This window comes from Drosophila pseudoobscura, chromosome 4 (assembly GCF_009870125.1).
Source record: "Drosophila pseudoobscura strain MV-25-SWS-2005 chromosome 4, UCI_Dpse_MV25, whole genome shotgun sequence".
NCBI lineage: Eukaryota > Metazoa > Arthropoda > Insecta > Diptera > Drosophilidae > Drosophila > Drosophila pseudoobscura.
In genome coordinates this window covers 20,501,100-20,527,597 of record NC_046681.1, presented here as the reverse complement: position 1 = coordinate 20,527,597, position 26,498 = coordinate 20,501,100, and the positions used below count along the sequence as shown (strand labels likewise).

Below are 26,498 nucleotides of genomic sequence, written 5' to 3'. Positions count from 1 at the left end.
TGTCCTGGGACAGTGGGTCCTGTACCGATCTGGCTCTATTTGTGTGAGATATAGCATTCCGAAGATTTGGATGTGCATATCTTTCAGATACTGGTTTTTCTGCACTCTATATCTCAGCGATACGGCAGCCGATTGGAGTGCGGCATGTCTTTTCGTGATCGGGAGAGTCCTGCCTGTCGGCTGCCATCCGAAAAAAGGACATCCATTTTTTCACGATTTTCGCAAAAAATCATGATGGTTACATCATTAAATTTGCCAAAAATCGGCATAATTTCCGAAGTGGAGATTTTGATGGCAGTCGACAGGCAGGATCCCCACTGTCCTGGGCTCCGATCTGGCTCTATTTGTGTGAGATATAGCATTCCAAAGATTTGGATGTGCATATCTTTCAGATACTGGTTTTTCTGCACTCTATATCTCAGCGATACGGCAGCCGATTGGAGTGCGGCATGTCTTTTTCTGATCAGGAGAGTCCTGCCTGTCGGCTGCCATCCGAAAAAAGGACATCCATTTTTTCACGATTTTCGCAAAAAATCATGATGGTTACATCATTAAATTTGCCAAAAATCGGCATAATTTCCGAAGTGGAGATTTTGATGGCAGTCGACAGGCAGGATCCCCACTGTCCTGGGACAGTGGGTCCTGTACCGATCTGGCTCTATTTGTGTGAGATATAGCATTCCAAAGATTTGGATGTGCATATCTTTGAGATACTGGTTTTTCTGCACTCTATATCTCAGCGATACGGCAGCCGATTGGAGTGCGGCATGTCTTTTTCTGATCAGGAGAGTCCTGCCTGTCGACTGCCATCCAAAAAAGGGACATCTAGTTTTTCACGATTTTCGCAAAAAATCATGATGGTTACATCATTAAATTTGCCAAAAATCGGCATAATTTCCGAAGTGGAGATTTTGATGGCAGTCGACAGGCAGGATCCCCACTGTCCTGGGCTCCGATCTGGCTCTATTTGTGTGAGATATAGCATTCCAAAGATTTGGATGTGCATATCTTTCAGATACTGGTTTTTCTGCACTCTATATCTCAGCGATACGGCAGCCGATTGGAGTGCGGCATGTCTTTTTCTGATCAGGAGAGTCCTGCCTGTCGACTGCCATCCGAAAAAAGGACATCCATTTTTTCACGATTTTCGCAAAAAATCATGATGGTTACATCATTAAATTTGCCAAAAATCGGCCTCATTTCCGAAGTGGAGATTTTGATGGCAGTCGACAGGCAGGATCTCCACTGTCCTGGGACAGTGGGTCCTGTACCGATCTGGCTCTATTTGTGTGAGATATAGCATTCCGAAGATTTGGATGTGCATATCTTTCAGATACTGGTTTTTCTGCACTCTATATCTCAGCGATACGGCAGCCGATTGGAGTGCGGCATGTCTTTTCGTGATCGGGAGAGTCCTGCCTGTCGGCTGCCATCCGAAAAAAGGACATCCATTTTTTCACGATTTTCGCAAAAAATCATGATGGTTACATCATTAAATTTGCCAAAAATCGGCCTCATTTTCGAAGTGGAGATTTTGATGGCAGTCGACAGGCAGGATCCCCACTGTCCTGGGACAGTGGGTCTTGCACTGATCTGACCCTATTTGTGTGAGATATAGCATTCCGAAGATTTGGATGTGCATATCTTTCAGATACTGGTTTTTCTGCACTCTATATCTCAGCGATACGGCAGCCGATCGGTGCGTGGCATGTCTTTTTCTGATCAGGAGAGTCCTGCCTGTCGACTGCCATCCGAAAAAAGGACATCCATTTTTTCACGATTTTCGCAAAAAATCATGATGGTTACATCATTAAATTTGCCAAAAATCGGCCTCATTTCCGAAGTGGAGATTTTGATGGCAGTCGACAGGCAGGATCTCCACTGTCCTGGGACAGTGGGTCCTGTACCGATCTGGCTCTATTTGTGTGAGATATAGCATTCCGAAGATTTGGATGTGCATATCTTTCAGATACTGGTTTTTCTGCACTCTATATCTCAGCGATACGGCAGCCGATTGGAGTGCGGCATGTCTTTTCGTGATCGGGAGAGTCCTGCCTGTCGGCTGCCATCCGAAAAAAGGACATCCATTTTTTCACGATTTTCGCAAAAAATCATGATGGTTACATCATTAAATTTGCCAAAAATCGGCCTCATTTCCGAAGTGGAGATTTTGATGGCAGTCGACAGGCAGGATCTCCACTGTCCTGGGACAGTGGGTCCTGTACCGATCTGGCTCTATTTGTGTGAGATATAGCATTCCGAAGATTTGGATGTGCATATCTTTCAGATACTGGTTTTTCTGCACTCTATATCTCAGCGATACGGCAGCCGATTGGAGTGCGGCATGTCTTTTCGTGATCGGGAGAGTCCTGCCTGTCGGCTGCCATCCGAAAAAAGGACATCCATTTTTTCACGATTTTCGCAAAAAATCATGATGGTTACATCATTAAATTTGCCAAAAATCGGCCTCATTTCCGAAATGGAGATTTTGATGGCAGTCGACAGGCAGGATCCCCACTGTCCTGGGACAGTGGGTCCTGTACCGATCTGACCCTATTTGTGTGAGATATAGCATTCCAAAGATTTGGATGTGCATATCTTTCAGATACTGGTTTTTCTGCACTCTATATCTCAGCGATACGGCAGCCGATTGGAGTGCGGCATGTCTTTTCGTGATCGGGAGAGTCCTGCCTGTCGGCTGCCATCCGAAAAAAGGACATCCATTTTTTCACGATTTTCGCAAAAAATCATGATGGTTACATCATTAAATTTGCCAAAAATCGTCCTCATTTCCGAAGTGGAGATTTTGATGGCAGTCGACAGGCAGGATCTCCACTGTCCTGGGACAGTGGGTCCTGTACCGATCTGGCTCTATTTGTGTGAGATATAGCATTCCGAAGATTTGGATGTGCATATCTTTCAGATACTGGTTTTTCTGCACTCTATATCTCAGCGATACGGCAGCCGATCGGTGCGTGGCATGTTTTTTTCTGATCGGGAGAGTCCTGTCTGTCGACTGCCATCCGAAAAAAGGACATCCATTTTTTCACGATTTTCGCAAAAAATCATGATGGTTACATCATTAAATTTGCCAAAAATCGGCCTCATTTCCGAAGTGGAGATTTTGATGGCAGTCGACAGGCAGGATCCCCACTGTCCTGGGACAGTGGGTCCTGTACCGATCTGACCCTATTTGTGTGAGATATAGCATTCCAAAGATTTGGATGTGCATATCTTTCAGATACTGGTTTTTCTGCACTCTATATCTCAGCGATACGGCAGCCGATCGGTGCGTGGCATGTCTTTTTCTGATCAGGAGAGTCCTGTCTGTCGACTGCCATCCGAAAAAGGGACATCCATTTTTTCACGATTTTCGCAAAAAATCATGATGGTTACATCATTAAATTTGCCAAAAATCGGCCTCATTTTCGAAGTGGAGATTTTGATGGCAGTCGACAGGCAGGATCCCCACTGTCCTGGGACAGTGGGTCTTGCACTGATCTGACCCTATTTGTGTGAGATATAGCATTCCGAAGATTTGGATGTGCATATCTTTCAGATACTGGTTTTTCTGCACTCTATATCTCAGCGATACGGCAGCCGATCGGTGCGTGGCATGTCTTTTTCTGATCAGGAGAGTCCTGCCTGTCGGCTGCCATCCGAAAAAAGGACATCCATTTTTTTGATGGCAGTCGACAGGCAGGATCCCCACTGTCCTGGGACAGTGGGTCTTGCACTGATCTGACCCTATTTGTGTGAGATATAGCATTCCGAAGATTTGGATGTGCATATCTTTCAGATACTGGTTTTTCTGCACTCTATATCTCAGCGATACGGCAGCCGATTGGAGTGCGGCATGTCTTTTCGTGATCGGGAGAGTCCTGCCTGTCGGCTGCCATCCGAAAAAAGGACATCCATTTTTTTGATGGCAGTCGACAGGCAGGATCCCCACTGTCCTGGGACAGTGGGTCTTGCACTGATCTGACCCTATTTGTGTGAGATATAGCATTCCGAAGATTTGGATGTGCATATCTTTCAGATACTGGTTTTTCTGCACTCTATATCTCAGCGATACGGCAGCCGATTGGAGTGCGGCATGTCTTTTCGTGATCGGGAGAGTCCTGCCTGTCGGCTGCCATCCGAAAAAAGGACATCCATTTTTTCACGATTTTCGCAAAAAATCATGATGGTTACATCATTAAATTTGCCAAAAATCGGCCTCATTTCCGAAATGGAGATTTTGATGGCAGTCGACAGGCAGGATCCCCACTGTCCTGGGACAGTGGGTCCTGTACCGATCTGGCTCTATTTGTGTGAGATATAGCATTCCAAAGATTTGGATGTGCATATCTTTCAGATACTGGTTTTTCTGCACTCTATATCTCAGCGATACGGCAGCCGATTGGAGTGCGGCATGTCTTTTCGTGATCGGGAGAGTCCTGCCTGTCGGCTGCCATCCGAAAAAAGGACATCCATTTTTTCACGATTTTCGCAAAAAATCATGATGGTTACATCATTAAATTTGCCAAAAATCGGCCTCATTTCCGAAGTGGAGATTTTGATGGCAGTCGACAGGCAGGATCCCCACTGTCCTGGGACAGTGGGTCCTGTACCGATCTGACCCTATTTGTGTGAGATATAGCATTCCAAAGATTTGGATGTGCATATCTTTCAGATACTGGTTTTTCTGCACTCTATATCTCAGCGATACGGCAGCCGATTGGAGTGCGGCATGTCTTTTCGTGATCGGGAGAGTCCTGCCTGTCGGCTGCCATCCGAAAAAAGGACATCCATTTTTTCACGATTTTCGCAAAAAATCATGATGGTTACATCATTAAATTTGCCAAAAATCGGCCTCATTTCCGAAGTGGAGATTTTGATGGCAGTCGACAGGCAGGATCCCCACTGTCCTGGGACAGTGGGTCCTGTACCGATCTGACCCTATTTGTGTGAGATATAGCATTCCAAAGATTTGGATGTGCATATCTTTCAGATACTGGTTTTTCTGCACTCTATATCTCAGCGATACGGCAGCCGATCGGTGCGTGGCATGTCTTTTTCTGATCGGGAGAGTCCTGTCTGTCGACTGCCATCCGAAAAAAGGACATCCATTTTTTCACGATTTTCGCAAAAAATCATGATGGTTACATCATTAAATTTGCCAAAAATCGGCCTCATTTCCGAAGTGGAGATTTTGATGGCAGTCGACAGGCAGGATCCCCACTGTCCTGGGACAGTGGGTCCTGTACCGATCTGACCCTATTTGTGTGAGATATAGCATTCCAAAGATTTGGATGTGCATATCTTTCAGATACTGGTTTTTCTGCACTCTATATCTCAGCGATACGGCAGCCGATCGGTGCGTGGCATGTCTTTTTCTGATCAGGAGAGTCCTGTCTGTCGACTGCCATCCGAAAAAGGGACATCCATTTTTTCACGATTTTCGCAAAAAATCATGATGGTTACATCATTAAATTTGCCAAAAATCGTCCTCATTTCCGAAGTGGAGATTTTGATGGCAGTCGACAGGCAGGATCCCCACTGTCCTGGGAGAGTGGGTCCTGCACTGATCTGACCCTATTTGTGTGAGATATAGCATTCCAAAGATTTGGATATCTTGTGCATATCTTTCAGATACTGGTTTTTCTGCACTCTATATCTCAGCGATACGGCAGCCGATCGGTGCGTGGCATGTCTTTTCGTGATCGGGAGAGTCCTGCCTGTCGACTGCCATCCGAAAAAGGGACATCCATTTTTTCACGATTTTCGCAAAAAATCATGATGGTTACATCATTAAATTTGCCAAAAATCGGCCTCATTTTCGAAGTGGAGATTTTGATGGCAGTCGACAGGCAGGATCCCCACTGTCCTGGGACAGTGGGTCTTGCACTGATCTGACCCTATTTGTGTGAGATATAGCATTCCGAAGATTTGGATGTGCATATCTTTCAGATACTGGTTTTTCTGCACTCTATATCTCAGCGATACGGCAGCCGATCGGTGCGTGGCATGTCTTTTTCTGATCAGGAGAGTCCTGCCTGTCGACTGCCATCCGAAAAAAGGACATCCATTTTTTCACGATTTTCGCAAAAAATCATGATGGTTACATCATTAAATTTGCCAAAAATCGGCCTCATTTCCGAAATGGAGATTTTGATGGCAGTCGACAGGCAGGATCCCCACTGTCCTGGGACAGTGGGTCCTGTACCGATCTGGCTCTATTTGTGTGAGATATAGCATTCCAAAGATTTGGATGTGCATATCTTTCAGATACTGGTTTTTCTGCACTCTATATCTCAGCGATACGGCAGCCGATTGGAGTGCGGCATGTCTTTTCGTGATCGGGAGAGTCCTGCCTGTCGGCTGCCATCCGAAAAAAGGACATCCATTTTTTTGATGGCAGTCGACAGGCAGGATCCCCACTGTCCTGGGACAGTGGGTCTTGCACTGATCTGACCCTATTTGTGTGAGATATAGCATTCCGAAGATTTGGATGTGCATATCTTTCAGATACTGGTTTTTCTGCACTCTATATCTCAGCGATACGGCAGCCGATTGGAGTGCGGCATGTCTTTTCGTGATCGGGAGAGTCCTGCCTGTCGGCTGCCATCCGAAAAAAGGACATCCATTTTTTCACGATTTTCGCAAAAAATCATGATGGTTACATCATTAAATTTGCCAAAAATCGGCCTCATTTCCGAAATGGAGATTTTGATGGCAGTCGACAGGCAGGATCCCCACTGTCCTGGGACAGTGGGTCCTGTACCGATCTGGCTCTATTTGTGTGAGATATAGCATTCCAAAGATTTGGATGTGCATATCTTTCAGATACTGGTTTTTCTGCACTCTATATCTCAGCGATACGGCAGCCGATTGGAGTGCGGCATGTCTTTTCGTGATCGGGAGAGTCCTGCCTGTCGGCTGCCATCCGAAAAAAGGACATCCATTTTTTCACGATTTTCGCAAAAAATCATGATGGTTACATCATTAAATTTGCCAAAAATCGGCCTCATTTCCGAAGTGGAGATTTTGATGGCAGTCGACAGGCAGGATCCCCACTGTCCTGGGACAGTGGGTCCTGTACCGATCTGACCCTATTTGTGTGAGATATAGCATTCCAAAGATTTGGATGTGCATATCTTTCAGATACTGGTTTTTCTGCACTCTATATCTCAGCGATACGGCAGCCGATTGGAGTGCGGCATGTCTTTTCGTGATCGGGAGAGTCCTGCCTGTCGGCTGCCATCCGAAAAAAGGACATCCATTTTTTCACGATTTTCGCAAAAAATCATGATGGTTACATCATTAAATTTGCCAAAAATCGGCCTCATTTCCGAAATGGAGATTTTGATGGCAGTCGACAGGCAGGATCCCCACTGTCCTGGGACAGTGGGTCTTGCACTGATCTGACCCTATTTGTGTGAGATATAGCATTCCGAAGATTTGGATGTGCATATCTTTCAGATACTGGTTTTTCTGCACTCTATATCTCAGCGATACGGCAGCCGATTGGAGTGCGGCATGTCTTTTCGTGATCGGGAGAGTCCTGCCTGTCGGCTGCCATCCGAAAAAAGGACATCCATTTTTTCACGATTTTCGCAAAAAATCATGATGGTTACATCATTAAATTTGCCAAAAATCGGCCTCATTTCCGAAGTGGAGATTTTGATGGCAGTCGACAGGCAGGATCCCCACTGTCCTGGGAGAGTGGGTCCTGCACTGATCTGACCCTATTTGTGTGAGATATAGTATTCCGAAGATTTGGATGTGCATATCTTTCAGATACTGGTTTTTCTGCACTCTATATCTCAGCGATACGGCAGCCGATCGGTGCGTGGCATGTCTTTTTCTGATCAGGAGAGTCCTGTCTGTCGACTGCCATCCGAAAAAGGGACATCCATTTTTTCACGATTTTCGCAAAAAATCATGATGGTTACATCATTAAATTTGCCAAAAATCGGCCTCATTTCCGAAGTGGAGATTTTGATGGCAGTCGACAGGCAGGATCCCCACTGTCCTGGGACAGTGGGTCCTGCACTGATCTGACCCTATTTGTGTGAGATATAGCATTCCAAAGATTTGGATATCTTGTGCATATCTTTCAGATACTGGTTTTTCTGCACTCTATATCTCAGCGATACGGCAGCCGATCGGTGCGTGGCATGTCTTTTCGTGATCGGGAGAGTCCTGCCTGTCGACTGCCATCCGAAAAAGGGACATCCATTTTTTCACGATTTTCGCAAAAAATCATGATGGTTACATCATTAAATTTGCCAAAAATCGGCCTCATTTCCGAAGTGGAGATTTTGATGGCAGTCGACAGGCAGGATCCCCACTGTCCTGGGACAGTGGGTCCTGCACTGATCTGACCCTATTTGTGTGAGATATAGCATTCCGAAGATTTGGATGTGCATATCTTTCAGATACTGGTTTTTCTGCACTCTATATCTCAGCGATACGGCAGCCGATTGGAGTGCGGCATGTCTCTCCGTGCTCGGGAGAGTCCTGCCTGTCGACTGCCATCCGAAAAGAGGACATCCATTTTTTCACGATTTTTAGCAAAAAATCATGATGGTTACATCATTAAATTTGCCAAAAATCGGCCTCATTTCCGAAGTGGAGATTTTGATGGCAGTCGACAGGCAGGATCCCCACTGTCCTGGGACAGTGGGTCCTGCACTGATCTGACCCTATTTGTGTGAGATATAGCATTCCAAAGATTTGGATATCTTGTGCATATCTTTCAGATACTGGTTTTTCTGCACTCTATATCTCAGCGATACGGCAGCCGATCGGTGCGTGGCATGTCTTTTCGTGATCGGGAGAGTCCTGCCTGTCGACTGCCATCCGAAAAAGGGACATCCATTTTTTCACGATTTTCGCAAAAAATCATGATGGTTACATCATTAAATTTGCCAAAAATCGGCCTCATTTCCGAAGTGGAGATTTTGATGGCAGTCGACAGGCAGGATCCCCACTGTCCTGGGACAGTGGGTCCTGTACCGATCTGACCCTATTTGTGTGAGATATAGCATTCCAAAGATTTGGATGTGCATATCTTTCAGATACTGGTTTTTCTGCACTCTATATCTCAGCGATACGGCAGCCGATCGGTGCGTGGCATGTCTTTTTCTGATCAGGAGAGTCCTGTCTGTCGACTGCCATCCGAAAAAGGGACATCCATTTTTTCACGATTTTCGCAAAAAATCATGATGGTTACATCATTAAATTTGCCAAAAATCGGCCTCATTTCCGAAATGGAGATTTTGATGGCAGTCGACAGGCAGGATCCCCACTGTCCTGGGACAGTGGGTCCTGTACCGATCTGACCCTATTTGTGTGAGATATAGCATTCCAAAGATTTGGATGTGCATATCTTTCAGATACTGGTTTTTCTGCACTCTATATCTCAGCGATACGGCAGCCGATCGGTGCGTGGCATGTCTTTTTCTGATCAGGAGAGTCCTGCCTGTCGACTGCCATCCGAAAAAAGGACATCCATTTTTTCACGATTTTCGCAAAAAATCATGATGGTTACATCATTAAATTTGCCAAAAATCGGCCTCATTTCCGAAATGGAGATTTTGATGGCAGTCGACAGGCAGGATCCCCACTGTCCTGGGACAGTGGGTCCTGTACCGATCTGGCTCTATTTGTGTGAGATATAGCATTCCAAAGATTTGGATGTGCATATCTTTCAGATACTGGTTTTTCTGCACTCTATATCTCAGCGATACGGCAGCCGATTGGAGTGCGGCATGTCTTTTCGTGATCGGGAGAGTCCTGCCTGTCGGCTGCCATCCGAAAAAAGGACATCCATTTTTTTGATGGCAGTCGACAGGCAGGATCCCCACTGTCCTGGGACAGTGGGTCTTGCACTGATCTGACCCTATTTGTGTGAGATATAGCATTCCGAAGATTTGGATGTGCATATCTTTCAGATACTGGTTTTTCTGCACTCTATATCTCAGCGATACGGCAGCCGATCGGTGCGTGGCATGTCTTTTTCTGATCAGGAGAGTCCTGTCTGTCGACTGCCATCCGAAAAAGGGACATCCATTTTTTCACGATTTTCGCAAAAAATCATGATGGTTACATCATTAAATTTGCCAAAAATCGGCCTCATTTCCGAAATGGAGATTTTGATGGCAGTCGACAGGCAGGATCCCCACTGTCCTGGGACAGTGGGTCCTGTACCGATCTGACCCTATTTGTGTGAGATATAGCATTCCAAAGATTTGGATGTGCATATCTTTCAGATACTGGTTTTTCTGCACTCTATATCTCAGCGATACGGCAGCCGATCGGTGCGTGGCATGTCTTTTTCTGATCAGGAGAGTCCTGCCTGTCGACTGCCATCCGAAAAAAGGACATCCATTTTTTCACGATTTTCGCAAAAAATCATGATGGTTACATCATTAAATTTGCCAAAAATCGGCCTCATTTCCGAAATGGAGATTTTGATGGCAGTCGACAGGCAGGATCCCCACTGTCCTGGGACAGTGGGTCCTGTACCGATCTGGCTCTATTTGTGTGAGATATAGCATTCCAAAGATTTGGATGTGCATATCTTTCAGATACTGGTTTTTCTGCACTCTATATCTCAGCGATACGGCAGCCGATTGGAGTGCGGCATGTCTTTTCGTGATCGGGAGAGTCCTGCCTGTCGGCTGCCATCCGAAAAAAGGACATCCATTTTTTTGATGGCAGTCGACAGGCAGGATCCCCACTGTCCTGGGACAGTGGGTCTTGCACTGATCTGACCCTATTTGTGTGAGATATAGCATTCCGAAGATTTGGATGTGCATATCTTTCAGATACTGGTTTTTCTGCACTCTATATCTCAGCGATACGGCAGCCGATTGGAGTGCGGCATGTCTTTTCGTGATCGGGAGAGTCCTGCCTGTCGGCTGCCATCCGAAAAAAGGACATCCATTTTTTCACGATTTTCGCAAAAAATCATGATGGTTACATCATTAAATTTGCCAAAAATCGGCCTCATTTCCGAAATGGAGATTTTGATGGCAGTCGACAGGCAGGATCCCCACTGTCCTGGGACAGTGGGTCTTGCACTGATCTGACCCTATTTGTGTGAGATATAGCATTCCGAAGATTTGGATGTGCATATCTTTCAGATACTGGTTTTTCTGCACTCTATATCTCAGCGATACGGCAGCCGATTGGAGTGCGGCATGTCTTTTCGTGATCGGGAGAGTCCTGCCTGTCGGCTGCCATCCGAAAAAAGGACATCCATTTTTTCACGATTTTCGCAAAAAATCATGATGGTTACATCATTAAATTTGCCAAAAATCGGCCTCATTTCCGAAGTGGAGATTTTGATGGCAGTCGACAGGCAGGATCCCCACTGTCCTGGGTGAGTGGGTCCTGTACCGATCTGGCCCTATTTGTGTAAGATATGGCATTCCGAAGATTTGGATGTGCATATGTATCTTTCAGATACTGGGTTTTCTGCACTCTATATCTCAGCGATACGGCAGCCGATCGGGGCGTGGCATGTCTTTTCGTGATCGGGAGAGTCCTGCCTGTCGACTGCCATCCGAAAAAGGGACATCCATTTTTTCACGATTTTCGCAAAAAATCATGATGGTTACATCATTAAATTTGCCAAAAATCGGCCTCATTTCCGAAGTGGAGATTTTGATGGCAGTCGACAGGCAGGATCCCCACTGTCCTGGGACAGTGGGTCCTGTACCGATCTGACCCTATTTGTGTGAGATATAGCATTCCGAAGATTTGGATGTGCATATCTTTCAGATACTGGTTTTTCTGCACTCTATATCTCAGCGATACGGCAGCCGATCGGTGCGTGGCATGTCTTTTTCTGATCAGGAGAGTCCTGTCTGTCGACTGCCATCCGAAAAAGGGACATCCATTTTTTCACGATTTTCGCAAAAAATCATGATGGTTACATCATTAAATTTGCCAAAAATCGGCCTCATTTCCGAAGTGGAGATTTTGATGGCAGTCGACAGGCAGGATCCCCACTGTCCTGGGACAGTGGGTCCTGTACCGATCTGACCCTATTTGTGTGAGATATAGCATTCCAAAGATTTGGATGTGCATATCTTTCAGATACTGGTTTTTCTGCACTCTATATCTCAGCGATACGGCAGCCGATCGGTGCGTGGCATGTCTTTTTCTGATCAGGAGAGTCCTGCCTGTCGGCTGCCATCCGAAAAAAGGACATCCATTTTTTCACGATTTTCGCAAAAAATCATGATGGTTACATCATTAAATTTGCCAAAAATCGGCCTCATTTCCGAAGTGGAGATTTTGATGGCAGTCGACAGGCAGGATCCCCACTGTCCTGGGAGAGTGGGTCCTGCACTGATCTGACCCTATTTGTGTGAGATATAGCATTCCAAAGATTTGGATGTGCATATCTTTCAGATACTGGTTTTTCTGCACTCTATATCTCAGCGATACGGCAGCCGATCGGTGCGTGGCATGTCTTTTTCTGATCAGGAGAGTCCTGTCTGTCGACTGCCATCCGAAAAAGGGACATCCATTTTTTCACGATTTTCGCAAAAAATCATGATGGTTACATCATTAAATTTGCCAAAAATCGTCCTCATTTCCGAAGTGGAGATTTTGATGGCAGTCGACAGGCAGGATCCCCACTGTCCTGGGACAGTGGGTCCTGTACCGATCTGACCCTATTTGTGTGAGATATAGCATTCCAAAGATTTGGATGTGCATATCTTTCAGATACTGGTTTTTCTGCACTCTATATCTCAGCGATACGGCAGCCGATCGGTGCGTGGCATGTCTTTTTCTGATCAGGAGAGTCCTGCCTGTCGGCTGCCATCCGAAAAAAGGACATCCATTTTTTCACGATTTTCGCAAAAAATCATGATGGTTACATCATTAAATTTGCCAAAAATCGGCCTCATTTCCGAAGTGGAGATTTTGATGGCAGTCGACAGGCAGGATCCCCACTGTCCTGGGAGAGTGGGTCCTGCACTGATCTGACCCTATTTGTGTGAGATATAGCATTCCAAAGATTTGGATATCTTGTGCATATCTTTCAGATACTGGTTTTTCTGCACTCTATATCTCAGCGATACGGCAGCCGATCGGTGCGTGGCATGTTTTTTTCTGATCGGGAGAGTCCTGTCTGTCGACTGCCATCCGAAAAAAGGACATCCATTTTTTCACGATTTTCGCAAAAAATCATGATGGTTACATCATTAAATTTGCCAAAAATCGGCCTCATTTCCGAAGTGGAGATTTTGATGGCAGTCGACAGGCAGGATCCCCACTGTCCTGGGACAGTGGGTCCTGTACCGATCTGACCCTATTTGTGTGAGATATAGCATTCCAAAGATTTGGATGTGCATATCTTTCAGATACTGGTTTTTCTGCACTCTATATCTCAGCGATACGGCAGCCGATCGGTGCGTGGCATGTCTTTTTCTGATCAGGAGAGTCCTGTCTGTCGACTGCCATCCGAAAAAGGGACATCCATTTTTTCACGATTTTCGCAAAAAATCATGATGGTTACATCATTAAATTTGCCAAAAATCGGCCTCATTTCCGAAGTGGAGATTTTGATGGCAGTCGACAGGCAGGATCCCCACTGTCCTGGGAGAGTGGGTCCTGCACTGATCTGACCCTATTTGTGTGAGATATAGCATTCCAAAGATTTGGATATCTTGTGCATATCTTTCAGATACTGGTTTTTCTGCACTCTATATCTCAGCGATACGGCAGCCGATCGGTGCGTGGCATGTCTTTTCGTGATCGGGAGAGTCCTGCCTGTCGACTGCCATCCGAAAAAGGGACATCCATTTTTTCACGATTTTCGCAAAAAATCATGATGGTTACATCATTAAATTTGCCAAAAATCGGCCTCATTTCCGAAGTGGAGATTTTGATGGCAGTCGACAGGCAGGATCCCCACTGTCCTGGGACAGTGGGTCCTGTACCGATCTGACCCTATTTGTGTGAGATATAGCATTCCGAAGATTTGGATGTGCATATCTTTCAGATACTGGTTTTTCTGCACTCTATATCTCAGCGATACGGCAGCCGATTGGAGTGCGGCATGTCTCTCCGTGCTCGGGAGAGTCCTGCCTGTCGACTGCCATCCGAAAAGAGGACATCCATTTTTTCACGATTTTTAGCAAAAAATCATGATGGTTACATCATTAAATTTGCCAAAAATCGGCCTCATTTCCGAAGTGGAGATTTTGATGGCAGTCGACAGGCAGGATCCCCACTGTCCTGGGACAGTGGGTCCTGCACTGATCTGACCCTATTTGTGTGAGATATAGCATTCCGAAGATTTGGATGTGCATATCTTTCAGATACTGGTTTTTCTGCACTCTATATCTCAGCGATACGGCAGCCGATCGGTGCGTGGCATGTCTTTTCGTGATCGGGAGAGTCTTGCCTGTCGACTGTCATCCGAAAAAGGGACACCCACAGATGTCAGAGCTAGCGATGTCGGGAAAAAAGGCATTTGACAAATGGATTCGGAGCTCTTGGCGTTCCATTGTCGCTGTTGAGATCGCACGACAGTGCTCTTGGCGTGGCACAGCGGCCAAGAAGTTTATTGGGGGCTTGCGATTTACTCTAGCCATCCATAGTAAGTAGTATTTTCAAATTAAATTATAGTAATATAATAAAAATTATTATTTTTGTACAGCGTGATTTAAGGCAAGATTTTCTTTGGAAGACGGTGATTTTGACCGGGTACCGCAAAAATTCTTCCAATACGCACAGGACAGAATGTCCAAGGGGCAAAATCAAATTAAACTTAATTGACTAATCTAAGCTATTTTTACTATAAAAATAATAAATATAACAAACAAATATTTCCATGCATTTTATATTACTTTCGGATCGCAAAAGTTATGTTGATTATCGTTGACCATAGCTGATGAAATCTCTAATATGAGGCTGCATTGGAAGGTTCTAGGGTGCGGGGGCTGTAGAGGGCCATGGTGCTGACTCCCTGCGCAATATGTACATACTTGATAGAATAGATTTTAACAGTTATAAAAATAATGTATAGTCGCCTGGCTTCGACTGTGCTCGCCGTTTTAATGAACTCGAAGCAGCGCAGTCGCGCCGTCGTAGGTCATATATGTATGTAGGCATATATGTATGTATATTATGTGCATACATATGCTACATATATTATATAATAATATTGTTCATCATATTTATAAAAGAGATTTGCGGTGAAAAATTATGTATATATTGATATATACATACATACATACATATGTGTATGAATAATGCGACATTTGTTAGAACTAGAGGTGGCCAAGGTCCGTGTTTTCTTCGTGTCACATCGCAACACGATGGACTGCTGGAAAACTGAATATTTTCCATGGTCACGAAAAAATACGATGAAGAATTTGCCAAGAAAAGATCATATCAGCTTTTCCGTCCTCACTAATCGTAACTTGCTTTTAAGGCCTACAACAAAACTATCACATAAACATTTTAGACATGCACATCTCTAGTATTGATGCTAGAACATCTGTCTCTTTCTCTCCTTTTGGTGCGTATCAGTAAAGGGCGGGTTTTCAAACAGCCATATATGCGTGAACATGTACATATATACGCGTAAGAGAGATACACATAGTCGACGTCGACTCTTTTAATACCCTGCACTTCACCCTATATGTTATGTGTTCTTTCTAACTTTCTTTCAGGTTCTTTTGTAGTGCTTTGAGTTTAATGTATATATGTATTACACCTACAATCCTTTCAACGAAAACACTTCGGGCACAGAACTATATACTGTTTTTCTGTTAGCAGTTAAAAACTCTCGGGTTAGAGATAAGGTTACATACAGTGGTCCTCCCGTCGTGCCAGTAGTCTGTCGAATCGTGTTTATTAAAGTCACTTGATCCTATAATAATGAATCTGCCCAGGAACTTTCATTCGGCGAAAACAATAGAGCGATTCAAGCACGTGCCCAGCAAAGTGGCACTGGGCATAGCAGAGATGCAGGCGATGGACCAGCTGCGTCGTAGTATGAAAATAAAGGTCGACGCCCACAACTCCACAAATCTCCCTCGGAAAGGTGCAAGAGAGAGCGGCGGCAATACTTGCGCGGGCCCCGATCAGGACGAAGGTAAGCGATATAAATACTTAATAATCATGGTCAATTATAAAAAGAGGACATTCAAGCACTTGAGGACCAGCAGAATCGCTGTGCGATCAATAAGATCTGCCAAAACAGCTCCATGCTGGAGTTCATGACGCCTAGAGAGCGCGGTCACGACTTCTGGCTGGGCGAGGTGCATAGCCTTGACGAGTCACTGGCTGGCAGCTACGAGCGTTTACTCGTCGAGAATGACCGACTGCTCAACGAGAATTTGGGCTTGAGGAACGACAAGTTGCGTCTGGTGGCCGATAAAATGAGTGCGCATGAATACATCAACTATCTGCAGGCCAAGCTGCGCGAAAATACTATAGCAATCATTCAGATAAAACGCAGTTTGGCCACCCTTCGCCAAAACATGGACACCAGCAAGCGCCACGCGAGCGACACTCCGAAGCCAGCAAAGGTCCCAAAGGCCACCCAGCTCTGATGGAGGCTCAGTGGTGACTGCAACATTTTCGTCTTACTTTTGTTTTACTTATTGTGTCAAAATTGTTTATTTTATGTTAAAGGTATAATAAAAGGAAGGAAGGAAGGAAGCATCTCCGACCATATCTGGAGTGCATACATATGTATGTATATGACGTATGTACATACAGTATATATTCTTGATCGGGATCGATGTCCATCTGTATCTGTCTGGCCGAATATTTCTGTACAGTTACAGTAAGAGAAACTATACAAATGAAATTCACTGTAGTAGCATAAAGCATGACAGCCTTGCATTGCCTGTCACTTTGCCTGAAAGATTAACAGGTCTCATTGACAAGATTTTTCCATTACAAAGAACTTGACATACTGTTTTCTGATATCGTTGAAATCAACGTCAATTATTTAATCAGATGCAAATGATGATGACCAAATGCGACAGCCTTTTCGCAACGCCTCCATATATATAATACTCCTTCTGGTCATTGAGGCGGTCATCGGACTGCTTCTAATCGCAGTAACGGCCTATTACCACTTAGTCCTCACTGGCTATCTGTCAGAGATTGAGTGCCGCATGGTCCACGGCTATCTGCTGAATATCTATATATTTGGGGCACAGTTGATTCTGACGTTCCTGTGCAGCCTATCCATGTGGAGGCGCTTGTGGATGCGGCGTTCTACTCCCAACATTCAATTACTTCTGTCAATTTGGCTATTCTACTCCTGCATCATTGTCGGCTCCGGCTTGGCTACTGTTTGGAACGTGTACCGCAAAGCGGAAGTGTTCGAGAATGGAGCCGAAACGTCTCTGATCCGTGGCATCGACATGTACTACTCGTGTCCCGAGTGGAAGCTGCTGTGGGATGGTCTGCAGCTGCGTAAGGAGTGCTGTGGCGTCCACAGCTACAAGGACTGGATGAATGCCGACTGGATGCCCCAGCAGGAGGGTAACGACTCCTGTTCGACAACAGGTGGTACCACCGCGATCCTGGCTCCCTACACATGCTGCAAGCGAGGCAGCCAGAGCATCACGAGCCAAGATACGCTCGTCGGTGAACAGCAGGGCAATAGCAGGCAACCGTTTCCTTCCTTCTCGCTCGATTCCATCCACACCAACGGCTGCCTGCCCGTGTTTACCAAAGCCCTCTGGCGGTTCTTGTACATAATGCTGGGACTGGGTCTGCTGTCCCTAAAATTCCTGGTAAGTCATGGTTGCATGATTTTCATGTTGAAAGTAGCCTAATTCCAGTACATACCTTTCCCCGCAGGTCATGCTCTGCTTTCTGACCAAATTCATACTGCAGCGCCAGAACGAGAGCGATGGATGCGACAACGTGGCTCTCACAGATGATGACGGATATCCTCTGGTCGTTGTGGTGGGTTTGCCAAACTTTTTACCTCTTGAGTCCGATGATAGCAATGTGTTCTCCTTACCTCCATAGAAATACCCCTCCAATGTGCGTTGCCTGGTGATTGGTGAGGACGATCTGGCTTCCGATGTGGCGCCCGATGTCCACTTTTGCCATTGCGATGACCCAACGGAGGATGATTGTGAATATTAAGTTATTTGTTTAGTTTGGTTCTTATATTTTATACTTTCAGAATTGTAATTTATTTTTCAAATTATAGTTTTTAGTTTATTTTTGATTTCATTTGCGTTTTCTTTAGGCTCCGTGGCTCAGCCGTTTAATACAGGGTTACAATGGCGCTGCACAATGTGCTCGAGTGGGTGTCAATTTCGTCAAACAAGATCAAATGAAATCTACCTCGAGATTTAATTTGTACAGAAAATATATAGAAGCGTCCTGTACAAAGCTCAAAATATATTTACCATTTTAGATATTTTTTCTTTTTAAATATTCATAAGAATATCTATCGAGCTCGAGAATTGCCATTCACATGGCAGGGTAACATTTCTTATCACATAGCAACACTGCCATAATACGCTCACACATTTTAAACTTTCCGAGCGTTCATAATAGCGAATATGTGAGTAGCGCGTGATAAAAATTCTACAGTTTGTTAATAATTCTGAAATTTGTTCATTGCAGGCCTTTACCGAAATACAATGGACCGCATATTGTGGGCGACGATGGGTACGTTTCCTTTTTGGTTTTATGTGGCATATTTACATACATATTTGTACATATTTTCTCCTTTTGTGCAGCTCCGATGAAAGTCCACCATTCTCCCCTCCATCGGTGTTGATGGCTGACGAGGAGCTGTCCGAGTCATCTAGCGAAGAATCGTCCAGCGACGATTCAACGGAGTCCGAGGTTTCCATCGAGTAAGTACTATACGTGATGAGGCATACAAAATCTGTCGTCTTTGAGCGTGTATATACGTGTGTGTGTGTGCATGGCGTGTAATTGTATCCTATATCTAGGAGTACCAGCTCTGAGCGATCGCCTGTTCTTGGTGAAAACGAAAATCAACTCATAGCTAGCTATTTGGTGCCGGTAGTTATGCCGCCAGATGAAGATTATGGTCCCATTATCGAGATAGACCCTACGGCACAGCAGCAGGACGCTCCGGACGGTGACTTGGCCAACGCTGAGCCAAGCTTGCCACAAATTGGTTCAATCATGCAGGACGCTCCGATTAATGGCGACATGGCCAACTTGGCCAACGCTGAGCCAAGCTTGCCACAAATTGGTTCAATCATGCAGGACGCTCCGATTAATGGCGACATGGCCAACTTGGCCAACGCTGAGCCAAGCTTGCCACAAATTGGTTCAATCATGCAGGACGCTCCGATTAATGGCGACATGGCCAACTTGGCCAACGCTGAGCCAAGCTTGCCACAAATTGGTTCAATCATGCAGGACGCTCCGATTAATGGCGACATGGCCAACGCAAACGCAAACTCAATGTCGCCACTCACTGAAGTCGATTTTCATGGATACTGTAACACAGTGTACAAGACGACAGCTTCTACTCAAACATCTGAAAGCGATATTGAAAATGATATGCCGTCCAATTGCCGTCGACGCACCACGCCGGCAAGTTTCGAAGATCCGGAATCGATTGGAGCGCGTGTGTCCAAGCGTGGGAGATGCAGCACTAGCTCAGGCAAATCTATTGAGTTGGCGAAACCACTCGACGTAACCAACTACTTTCAGGAGGTGTCTGCCCTCTTTGTAAGGGAGCGCGTGGAACTGCTGGCTTTTGCAGAGTATTGTAAAATCTCAGATCGCGCCTTAATGAAGGCCGTCGCACGTTCCAAGCAACGCCAGGAGCAAGGCCGCAAGTAGCGTGGGAGCTCCCACATGCACAAGATTTTAAGAGTAGTTTTGTAATGTATTATTGTTTACGCACCAATGTAGTGTAACTTTAATAAACAAACAAGCGAGCCATGCGCATGCATATACATATTTCATTACACTTAAATGATGGGGGCCTGCAAACTAAACTGGCGCCGAGCATCTCGTTGTCTGCACACAGGCGGTGAAAAAAGCCGAGGCAAACGTTCTTCCACATGAGAAAGAAGCGTGGCTCAAGCATTACAAATATTTATAAAATTAATACATGTTTCATAAACTAACGATGCTATGGTATTGGGATCCGATTCGTGGATTTAATCTGAATTGATTTCGCTATCGCTATTGTGGATATTGCTGCGCGAGGAACCGGATACGGCGGCACTGCTTGTGCTGACCATCAGACCACTGGGCATCTCGCCAATGGATGGCACTAGGCTGCTGTCATAGGCGCTTGAGTTGACCGAACTGAGCGCATCCCAACTGACGCCCGAATCCTCGGATGCCAATGATGCTGGAGTGACATCTACCTCGGCAGCTGCCGGTTGTTGCTGCTGCGCCTGATTGTTGTTGTTGTTGTTGTTGTTGTCGGTTCGGAAACGCTTCTCCTCCGAACCGATGGCGTTGCTGTTCCCGTCAGCTCTGCGCTTGGGTAAAGGCTGATGCTCGGCCGAAGGGCTCCAGTCGAGGGGGTGATGTACTATTGCACGAACAGTCATACGAACAGGCTCACAAGGGGGACTATCGCAATCGCGCTGTGAGACATCAATAGCCACATCACCAGCCACGGGCTCAGCCATCAGCACAGAAGGCAACATGGTCGATTGGTGCAGCTCCAGCGAGGAATAAGACTCAATGCTCGCCTGCATAAAAACATGTAAAATGCACATATGAATTAAAATAATTAATATATTAATTAAGCAGTGTCATTAATTGCAACATACAGAGCGGGCACGTTCAAATTGCAGGTACTCATCGTTTTCCTCGATTTGTTCCATGGTGGACAATTGCATCGCCTGCGCAAGCTGCTTAACTTCGTCATATGCCATTCCTTCCTCATAGACACCAGCGTCTGCGGGGAAAAGATATATATCTTTGAAAAGTGTTAACTAAATTATATGCACTGTACCTTTGAGCAGGTTAACTAGGGCGTGGAAGGACTGGCTGCGCAATTCCATTTTCTTTTTATTTAGAACAATCACAAAATACAACAATTAAACGCCGACAATGACAAAAACTAGCTCGTTTGACATAACGGCAGTTTTTGATATCGAATGTTCCAGCTGATTCCATACGGTCACACTTAGGGATGGTAAAACTCAAAAAGTAGGCGGCACATTTGAATAAATCACTGTGAAAATGTTTAGGTATTGAGAGATAGCAGAAAGCTGGGCGGCTTAGAGCTTAAAGCTCTCTAGATTCGCCAATTCCAACGGCTATTCGAAACTGCTGAAATCAATTCCTGAGATTCGATTCATTTAATTATCTCAAAAGTATCTTTAAATTTCATGCTGGAAAATTTTGTGCAAAAGTACGATTGAAATATAACGGGTAAAAAGAAAAAAAGTTCCAACGTTTTGTGGGGTCAAAAGTTTACAGCTTTGCCTGGCCGCAATGATGGAAATTGTTTTTCTCTAATTTGAAAATAAAATGCGTCTCTGTGCGTTTCGTTTGCATTGCCGGAGCAGCCACCAGGTCTCCCCTGCACACCTGACCACACCCATTGACCCATGGCATCCTCCTTTGACCCTAGCGACAACCAAGTTGAAATTCAACAAAATGTCAAAATGCCACTTGAAGTCAGTTTGGCTTTTTCGCTCTCATTCAGTGTTTTTTCCCCTTCCTCCTCCATTTCAGCTTGGCGACAATTTTGCTTTGTGTGTGGCAGTTTTTCTGCATGGATCCCCTCCTGTTTAGTTGTGGGCACCCTGTACTCTCAGTGGGTATATGGCGTTTATGTGCAGTAGATTTTGGTGTATATTTTTGGAACCATGAGCTGTTCTAAGCTGTGATCAAAGAGTTCCAAAGTGTTTCAAGAGAGCTCTCTCCCACATCATATATGGGTAAAAATATGTTAAAAAGACATTTCTCTGCTCTGCTTTGGCGTATCAAATTCGATGTTCCAGGATATCTGAGGTCTCGACTTTCCTCGAACCTTTCATTCTTTTTTCCACTTTTGCTTTAATTTTTTCCTGACACATTTTTCTGTACGACCAAACTCCCGCGCACTGGCCAACGCAATGAGAATAAAACAAGTGCACGAGAAAAAACCAAAAAAAAGAAAAGAAGAAAACAAGAAAAGTTTCGATGTCGTCACCGCAGCCACGTCGGTTGGCGTTTCTTCTTTAGCATAAAAGTCTCCATGCAGTCCGGCCCTCTGCCAGAGCTACAGTTCCCACCCCAGCCCCAGCCCCATCTCAGATTCAACCCCACGCCAAATTGAAGGAAGCAAAAAAGAAAAAAAGGCTAACACCAAAGTCGTTTTGTCGTTTTGTGTTAACCCGCATTTCGTACAATTTTTGGCTAGTAGTATTTAAAGTCCGTTCAATTACCGCTGAACATTTGGCACTTTGGTAGGGAATCTGAGCTCGGAGGGAGGTGGAACTCTGACCTATACATAGTCCCGATACTGGTAGCTATCCTTTACCCAGCCAGTGGTTCACTATTTCCTGGAAACACATGATTCCCCTGCTTCGAATACTGGTGGCCCTAGCGATCCCCAAAAGTGCAATCGATTTTACTTATGCACAATATATGCTGTTATCAAAATTCATTGAACATACATACATACGTATCTTTAAAATTGCACATTTGCATTGACATTGACCCTTTACTAAGGCGGCTAACACTGATTTGATTAGCAAATCGGGGCCGCTCTCGATTTGCTTTTAGTGGCCACGTTTTTATGTTTTCATTGGGGGAGAAACGGATTTTCGCCATTTATTTTTGTTCGCCATCCTTCCGGCACATTAGGCAGCCATCATTTGGCTAATTTTGCCTCTTTCGGCCATATAATTTACACCAAATAACACACGACTGCACACACACACCAGCGCACCAAACACATGGGCATCGTTGGGGCAGCTGTACTGGATGCTGGAATTCTGTTAAAATATTCGCGCCGCACTCATACGCCCAGATATCACATTTTCGACCAGGGGGAGCGCACGTTCCTTAAGCCCGTCGAGAAGATGCCTAATCAATGATTTGGAAATACCTTGCACAACATTAATTTTACGCTACACTACTTTCTCCAACGTTTTCATACTCTTTACAAAGTATCCCTAAGCCTGGTGGCAAGGTGGCAAAAGAATACAAATTTCCTCTATCGGGTAGAACATGTTTCCCGATTACTAACCAACGCAAACAAGGAAACGTTTTATTTAAATTTAAATAATAACCAGAACGTAATTAAAACTTGTAAACTTCAATCTCATAATGCGCCAGCGCATTAACTCAGCGTGAGACAAATAAATTTGGTTTATATGAACAATATAGGGCTCTCACTGGCTCCTGCTGCATCAGAAAATGGAGTTAGGAGTGTATTGGTACTGTCAGAGAATTGTCAGAGTAAACCGATGAGAAGGAGGAGATGAGAACTCACAAAAACATTAAAGTTCTCTGCGGCAGTTTTTGCAGCCAGGGTTTTTGCAACTTCCGCCATCTCGTCCGCAGCCTTCGTTTTGTCCGCGGACATCGCCTCCACTGACATCTTCTGGTCCGCTGCTATCTCCTGGCCTGCTGCTATCTCGTGGTGTGCTGGTGTATAATGGACCGGTGCTCTCATCAGGTGCGCTGCTGTCTCCTAATCTGCTGCTATCTCGTGGTCCACTGCTGTCTACTGGTCCGCTGCTATCTACTGGTCCACGAACAGACTCTGGTCCGCTGCTATCTCCTGGCCTGCTGCTATCTCGTGGTGTGCTGGTGTATAATGGACCGGTGCTCTCATCAGGTGCGCTGCTATCTCCTAATCTGCTGCTATCTCGTGGTCCGCTGCTGTCCACTGGTCCGCTGCTGTCTACTGTTCCGCGGCTATCTACTGGTCCACGAACAGAGTCTGGTCCGCTGCTATCTACTGGTCCGCTGCTATCCCGTTGGGCGCATCGTTTGCAGCCAGGTTTGTCGCAAATTTCGCCATCTCGTCCGCAGACTTCCTTTTGTCCGCGGACATCATCTCCCCGACGGAGATCGCCTCCACTGACATCTTCTGGCCTGCTGCTATCTCGTGGTGTGCTGGTGTATAAAGGTCCGCTGCTGTCTTCTGTTCCGCGGCTATCTACTGGTCCACGAACAGCCTCTGGTACGCTCAAATCTGATTGTCCGCTGACTTCACCTCCTTGCCCATTGTCGTCTCCTTCTGCGTGGAGATCTCCTTTTCCGTGATCCTTGCCTCGTCCGCGCTCATTGCCCTGTGGGTCAGGGGCAGGCAAGCTTCCATAGACCTCCACTCTGCGTAAGAATAATGAATACAGTTTGTCGGTCGTGCCCTCACCAATTCATAGTTACCGATAAATGCAGGTGAACTGTCCGCCATGATTCGAGTAGAATTCGAGGACCAGTCTACGGAAAGTACTTTTGTTGTCTATACGGTAGATTTCAGTGCGTCTGTTGGCGTGATTATGGTAGGTAAATTGGCCCAACGGCTCTTTCTCGTTGTAATTCGGTTTTATGCCCTAAAAGAAGGTCTTGTAAGAGAGTCTGAAACGCCGATCGGGAGACTGCTACTTACGATAACCTTGAAATCTTTCGGTGCGTTTTCACACAGATTGGGCATCATATCCTTGGGCGGGTGGCTCAGGGTAATCGTGTCAACGATGATTTCCTTGGCCAGATGGATGATCGCAATGGCACGAACCCCACGGTATCCAAAGCAGGCGCCGGGCGACAGACTCGGCCGAAGCATGTTGACCGGCGGATTGGAACTGAATTCTAGGCCCAGAAGGCGCTTGAATATACCGCTGTGGCCAATGGGGCTGGCCTCGACCGAGACAATACTGGCCCCCAGCTCGTCTGAGGCGAAGTTCAAACGATTATAGCCCACTGGGAGACTCTCGGTATGGTAATTGTGTTGGTTTGAGTATGGACCTTCGTTTTTATATCGATGTTGGTCTAAATATGGATCTTGGTTTGAATATACACCTTCGTTTGCATATGAATCTTGCTTTGAATATCGATGTTGGTCTGAATATGATTGTTCGTTTGGATATGCATCTTGCTTATAATATTGATCCTTATAGAAATTTGGATCTTGATTCGAATTTGGATATTGGCTTGAATCCTTGTGGGAATTTCGATCGTGGCTTAAATTTTGATTGTTAACTGAATTTAGATCTCGGCTTGAATTTTGTTGTTTGATTGCAGTTGCGTCGTGGATTCCATTTTGATTTCCATTTGGGCTTTGGACCAAATTTGGATTTTGCATTAAAAGTGTATTTTTTAATACGTTTGGAAATTGCATTGAATTCCGAATTGGCATTGACATCATTTTAAAGCAATTCTCCTTTAGCTGTCTCACATCGTCCATGAGGACGTCAACCTTGCGTGCAAGTTCGGAAGTCCATTTGGCCACTTCGGCGCCAGGTTCTTTTGGAACGAAGTGCGAACTACCAGGTGGCCCAGGGGCATCCTTGGAACTGTCGAAAGCTCCAACGGCTGTGGGGGAGCCGCGCACCAGTTTCTGTAAAGATATGCATTAGTTGGAGACTCAATGGATACTGTTCGCCTCACCGATAGCTGATTCACTTCATCGCGTAGCACAGAGATGTCAGATACGTTTGAGGTCCGGCCAGACATTAGATAAAAGAAAAATGCCGAGACGAGACTAAAAGATAGCAAACTGCTAAGGCAAAATAGCCTAGTGCTGGTTCTCTGAGTGCCGTCCATTGGTTTTGAAGCAAATTTCTGTAAAAGTACAACAATTCAAACAATTATGTTACAGACTATTAAGAGCCTCCTATATGCAAAAATGTTCAAGTACATATAATACCAAATTAGTAATCGTATGTATAATGTTCTTACATGAAGTTCCAAGATAGGACTCTGGGTTTTATTCAAATCTTGTTTTCGTTTAATCTATAGACGATAACCAGTGGCGCAGCAGTGAAGTAAATTTCGACTGATATTGTTCGGTTTTAGCTCTGCCTACTGTAACACATTGCCATCTACACACACGCAAGATATTATTTGGTAGATTGTTTTTTTGCCATTATTTAATTTGTACAATTATGGCTCTGCGATTGTCTTTTTGCGACTCCTTTTGCTGTTCCTCTTCTTCTCTGCTGAGCTGCTTGTCTGCTGTTACTGTTGTTCCCCGTTGTAACCACTGCTTGCGCACACCTTCTTACATATGTACATGCATATGTACATACTCTCGCGCAAGGCAGCAGCCTGCCACTCCTTCGTTTTCGCTCACGCTCACGCTCTCGCTCTCTCGATCTCTAGCGCTCTAGTCGGGCACAGGCCAAATTCCGCCTGCCTTTGAATAGTCTGGACATAGCACCTCTTCCATTGCACATCATAGTTCTTCAATCGGACACCTTATAGAACGGAACTTCGTGTCTTCAATCCAACCCCGTCTTGAATCTAGATATCTATGCAACGGACTTGTCTTGTCGTTCTCTCATCGTGAAAAAGCTCAGTGGCTCATTAAACGGCTTGCTTAATCA

The 26,498-nt window shown here is 45.3% G+C and overlaps 5 protein-coding genes across 9 annotated transcripts; 3 read left to right on the top strand and 2 right to left on the bottom strand.

The window, feature by feature from the left end:
• Positions 1 to 15,718: 15,718 nt before the first annotated feature.
• Positions 15,719 to 16,684, top strand: LOC6902867 (protein swallow-like). The gene is made up of 2 exons (XM_002132567.3): positions 15,719 to 16,114; positions 16,171 to 16,684. Exons 1-2 carry the CDS (start codon positions 15,898 to 15,900, stop codon positions 16,572 to 16,574), a joined length of 621 nt encoding a protein of 206 aa, XP_002132603.3. The 5' UTR covers positions 15,719 to 15,897; the 3' UTR covers positions 16,575 to 16,684.
• A 170-nt stretch (positions 16,685 to 16,854) lies between these two features.
• Tsp33B (Tetraspanin 33B) lies at positions 16,855 to 18,220 on the top strand. The gene is made up of 3 exons (XM_001356472.4): positions 16,855 to 17,774; positions 17,842 to 17,949; positions 18,016 to 18,220. Exons 1-3 carry the CDS (start codon positions 17,007 to 17,009, stop codon positions 18,133 to 18,135), a joined length of 996 nt encoding a protein of 331 aa, XP_001356508.2. The 5' UTR covers positions 16,855 to 17,006; the 3' UTR covers positions 18,136 to 18,220.
• A 189-nt stretch (positions 18,221 to 18,409) lies between these two features.
• Positions 18,410 to 19,947, top strand: LOC6902866 (uncharacterized). 3 transcript variants are annotated; one of them, XM_015180400.2, is made up of 5 exons: positions 18,410 to 18,562; positions 18,625 to 18,669; positions 18,741 to 18,860; positions 18,960 to 19,150; positions 19,229 to 19,947. In XM_015180400.2, coding segments are annotated over exons 1-5 (957 nt in total). In that variant the 5' UTR covers positions 18,410 to 18,560; the 3' UTR covers positions 19,828 to 19,947. The 3 variants fall into 3 exon arrangements, with proteins under 3 accessions (XP_015035886.2, XP_015035885.2, XP_002132602.2); XM_015180399.2 differs by having other exon boundaries at positions 18,411 to 18,562; positions 18,960 to 19,341; positions 19,420 to 19,947; XM_002132566.3 differs by having other exon boundaries at positions 18,412 to 18,562; positions 18,960 to 19,947.
• On the bottom strand, positions 19,877 to 21,123 carry LOC4816820 (uncharacterized). Its single transcript, XM_001356471.3, has 3 exons — positions 20,963 to 21,123; positions 20,778 to 20,905; positions 19,877 to 20,696 (listed from the first exon to the last, which is right to left on the bottom strand). The coding sequence occupies exons 1-3, from the start codon at positions 21,009 to 21,011 to the stop codon at positions 20,151 to 20,153; spliced, it is 723 nt and encodes a 240-aa protein (XP_001356507.2). The 5' UTR covers positions 21,012 to 21,123; the 3' UTR covers positions 19,877 to 20,150.
• A 2,033-nt stretch (positions 21,124 to 23,156) lies between these two features.
• On the bottom strand, positions 23,157 to 25,957 carry spag4 (sperm-associated antigen 4). 3 transcript variants are annotated; one of them, XM_033380327.1, is made up of 6 exons: positions 25,852 to 25,957; positions 25,561 to 25,734; positions 24,563 to 25,510; positions 24,340 to 24,506; positions 23,718 to 24,282; positions 23,157 to 23,573 (listed from the first exon to the last, which is right to left on the bottom strand). In XM_033380327.1, the coding sequence occupies exons 2-6, from the start codon at positions 25,714 to 25,716 to the stop codon at positions 23,445 to 23,447; spliced, it is 1,965 nt and encodes a 654-aa protein (XP_033236218.1). In that variant the 5' UTR covers positions 25,717 to 25,734; positions 25,852 to 25,957; the 3' UTR covers positions 23,157 to 23,444. The 3 variants fall into 3 exon arrangements, with proteins under 3 accessions (XP_033236218.1, XP_033236219.1, XP_033236220.1); XM_033380328.1 differs by lacking the exon at positions 25,852 to 25,957 and having other exon boundaries at positions 23,157 to 23,589; positions 23,734 to 24,282; positions 25,561 to 25,783; XM_033380329.1 differs by lacking the exon at positions 25,852 to 25,957 and having other exon boundaries at positions 23,157 to 23,589; positions 24,046 to 24,282; positions 25,561 to 25,783.
• Positions 25,958 to 26,498: the final 541 nt, after the last annotated feature.

Excerpts from the sequence above, each read along its gene's own strand:
- LOC6902867 (XM_002132567.3), top strand. The coding sequence starts at position 15,898 with ATGAATCTGCCCAGGAACTTTCATTCGGCGAAAACAATAGAGCGATTC. Across the intron at positions 16,115-16,170 it reads GGGCCCCGATCAGGACGAAG|CACTTGAGGACCAGCAGAAT; the intron begins GTAAGCGATATA and ends AGGACATTCAAG.
- Tsp33B (XM_001356472.4), top strand. The coding sequence starts at position 17,007 with ATGCGACAGCCTTTTCGCAACGCCTCCATATATATAATACTCCTTCTG. Across the intron at positions 17,775-17,841 it reads TGCTGTCCCTAAAATTCCTG|GTCATGCTCTGCTTTCTGAC; the intron begins GTAAGTCATGGT and ends CTTTCCCCGCAG. Across the intron at positions 17,950-18,015 it reads GATATCCTCTGGTCGTTGTG|AAATACCCCTCCAATGTGCG; the intron begins GTGGGTTTGCCA and ends TTACCTCCATAG.
- LOC6902866 (XM_002132566.3), top strand. Across the intron at positions 18,670-18,740 it reads CATATTGTGGGCGACGATGG|CTCCGATGAAAGTCCACCAT; the intron begins GTACGTTTCCTT and ends CCTTTTGTGCAG. Across the intron at positions 18,861-18,959 it reads GAGTCCGAGGTTTCCATCGA|GAGTACCAGCTCTGAGCGAT; the intron begins GTAAGTACTATA and ends TCCTATATCTAG.
- LOC4816820 (XM_001356471.3), bottom strand. The coding sequence starts at position 21,011 with ATGGAATTGCGCAGCCAGTCCTTCCACGCCCTAGTTAACCTGCTCAAA. Across the intron at positions 20,906-20,962 it reads CCTAGTTAACCTGCTCAAAG|ACGCTGGTGTCTATGAGGAA; the intron begins GTACAGTGCATA and ends TTTTCCCCGCAG. Across the intron at positions 20,697-20,777 it reads AATTTGAACGTGCCCGCTCT|GCGAGCATTGAGTCTTATTC; the intron begins GTATGTTGCAAT and ends GTTTTTATGCAG.
- spag4 (XM_033380327.1), bottom strand. The coding sequence starts at position 25,716 with ATGGACGGCACTCAGAGAACCAGCACTAGGCTATTTTGCCTTAGCAGT. Across the intron at positions 24,507-24,562 it reads CGAAAGATTTCAAGGTTATC|GGCATAAAACCGAATTACAA; the intron begins GTAAGTAGCAGT and ends ACCTTCTTTTAG. Across the intron at positions 23,574-23,717 it reads GCAGGCCAGGAGATAGCAGC|AGGCCAGGAGATAGCAGCGG; the intron begins GGACCAGAGTCT and ends CGAGATAGCAGC.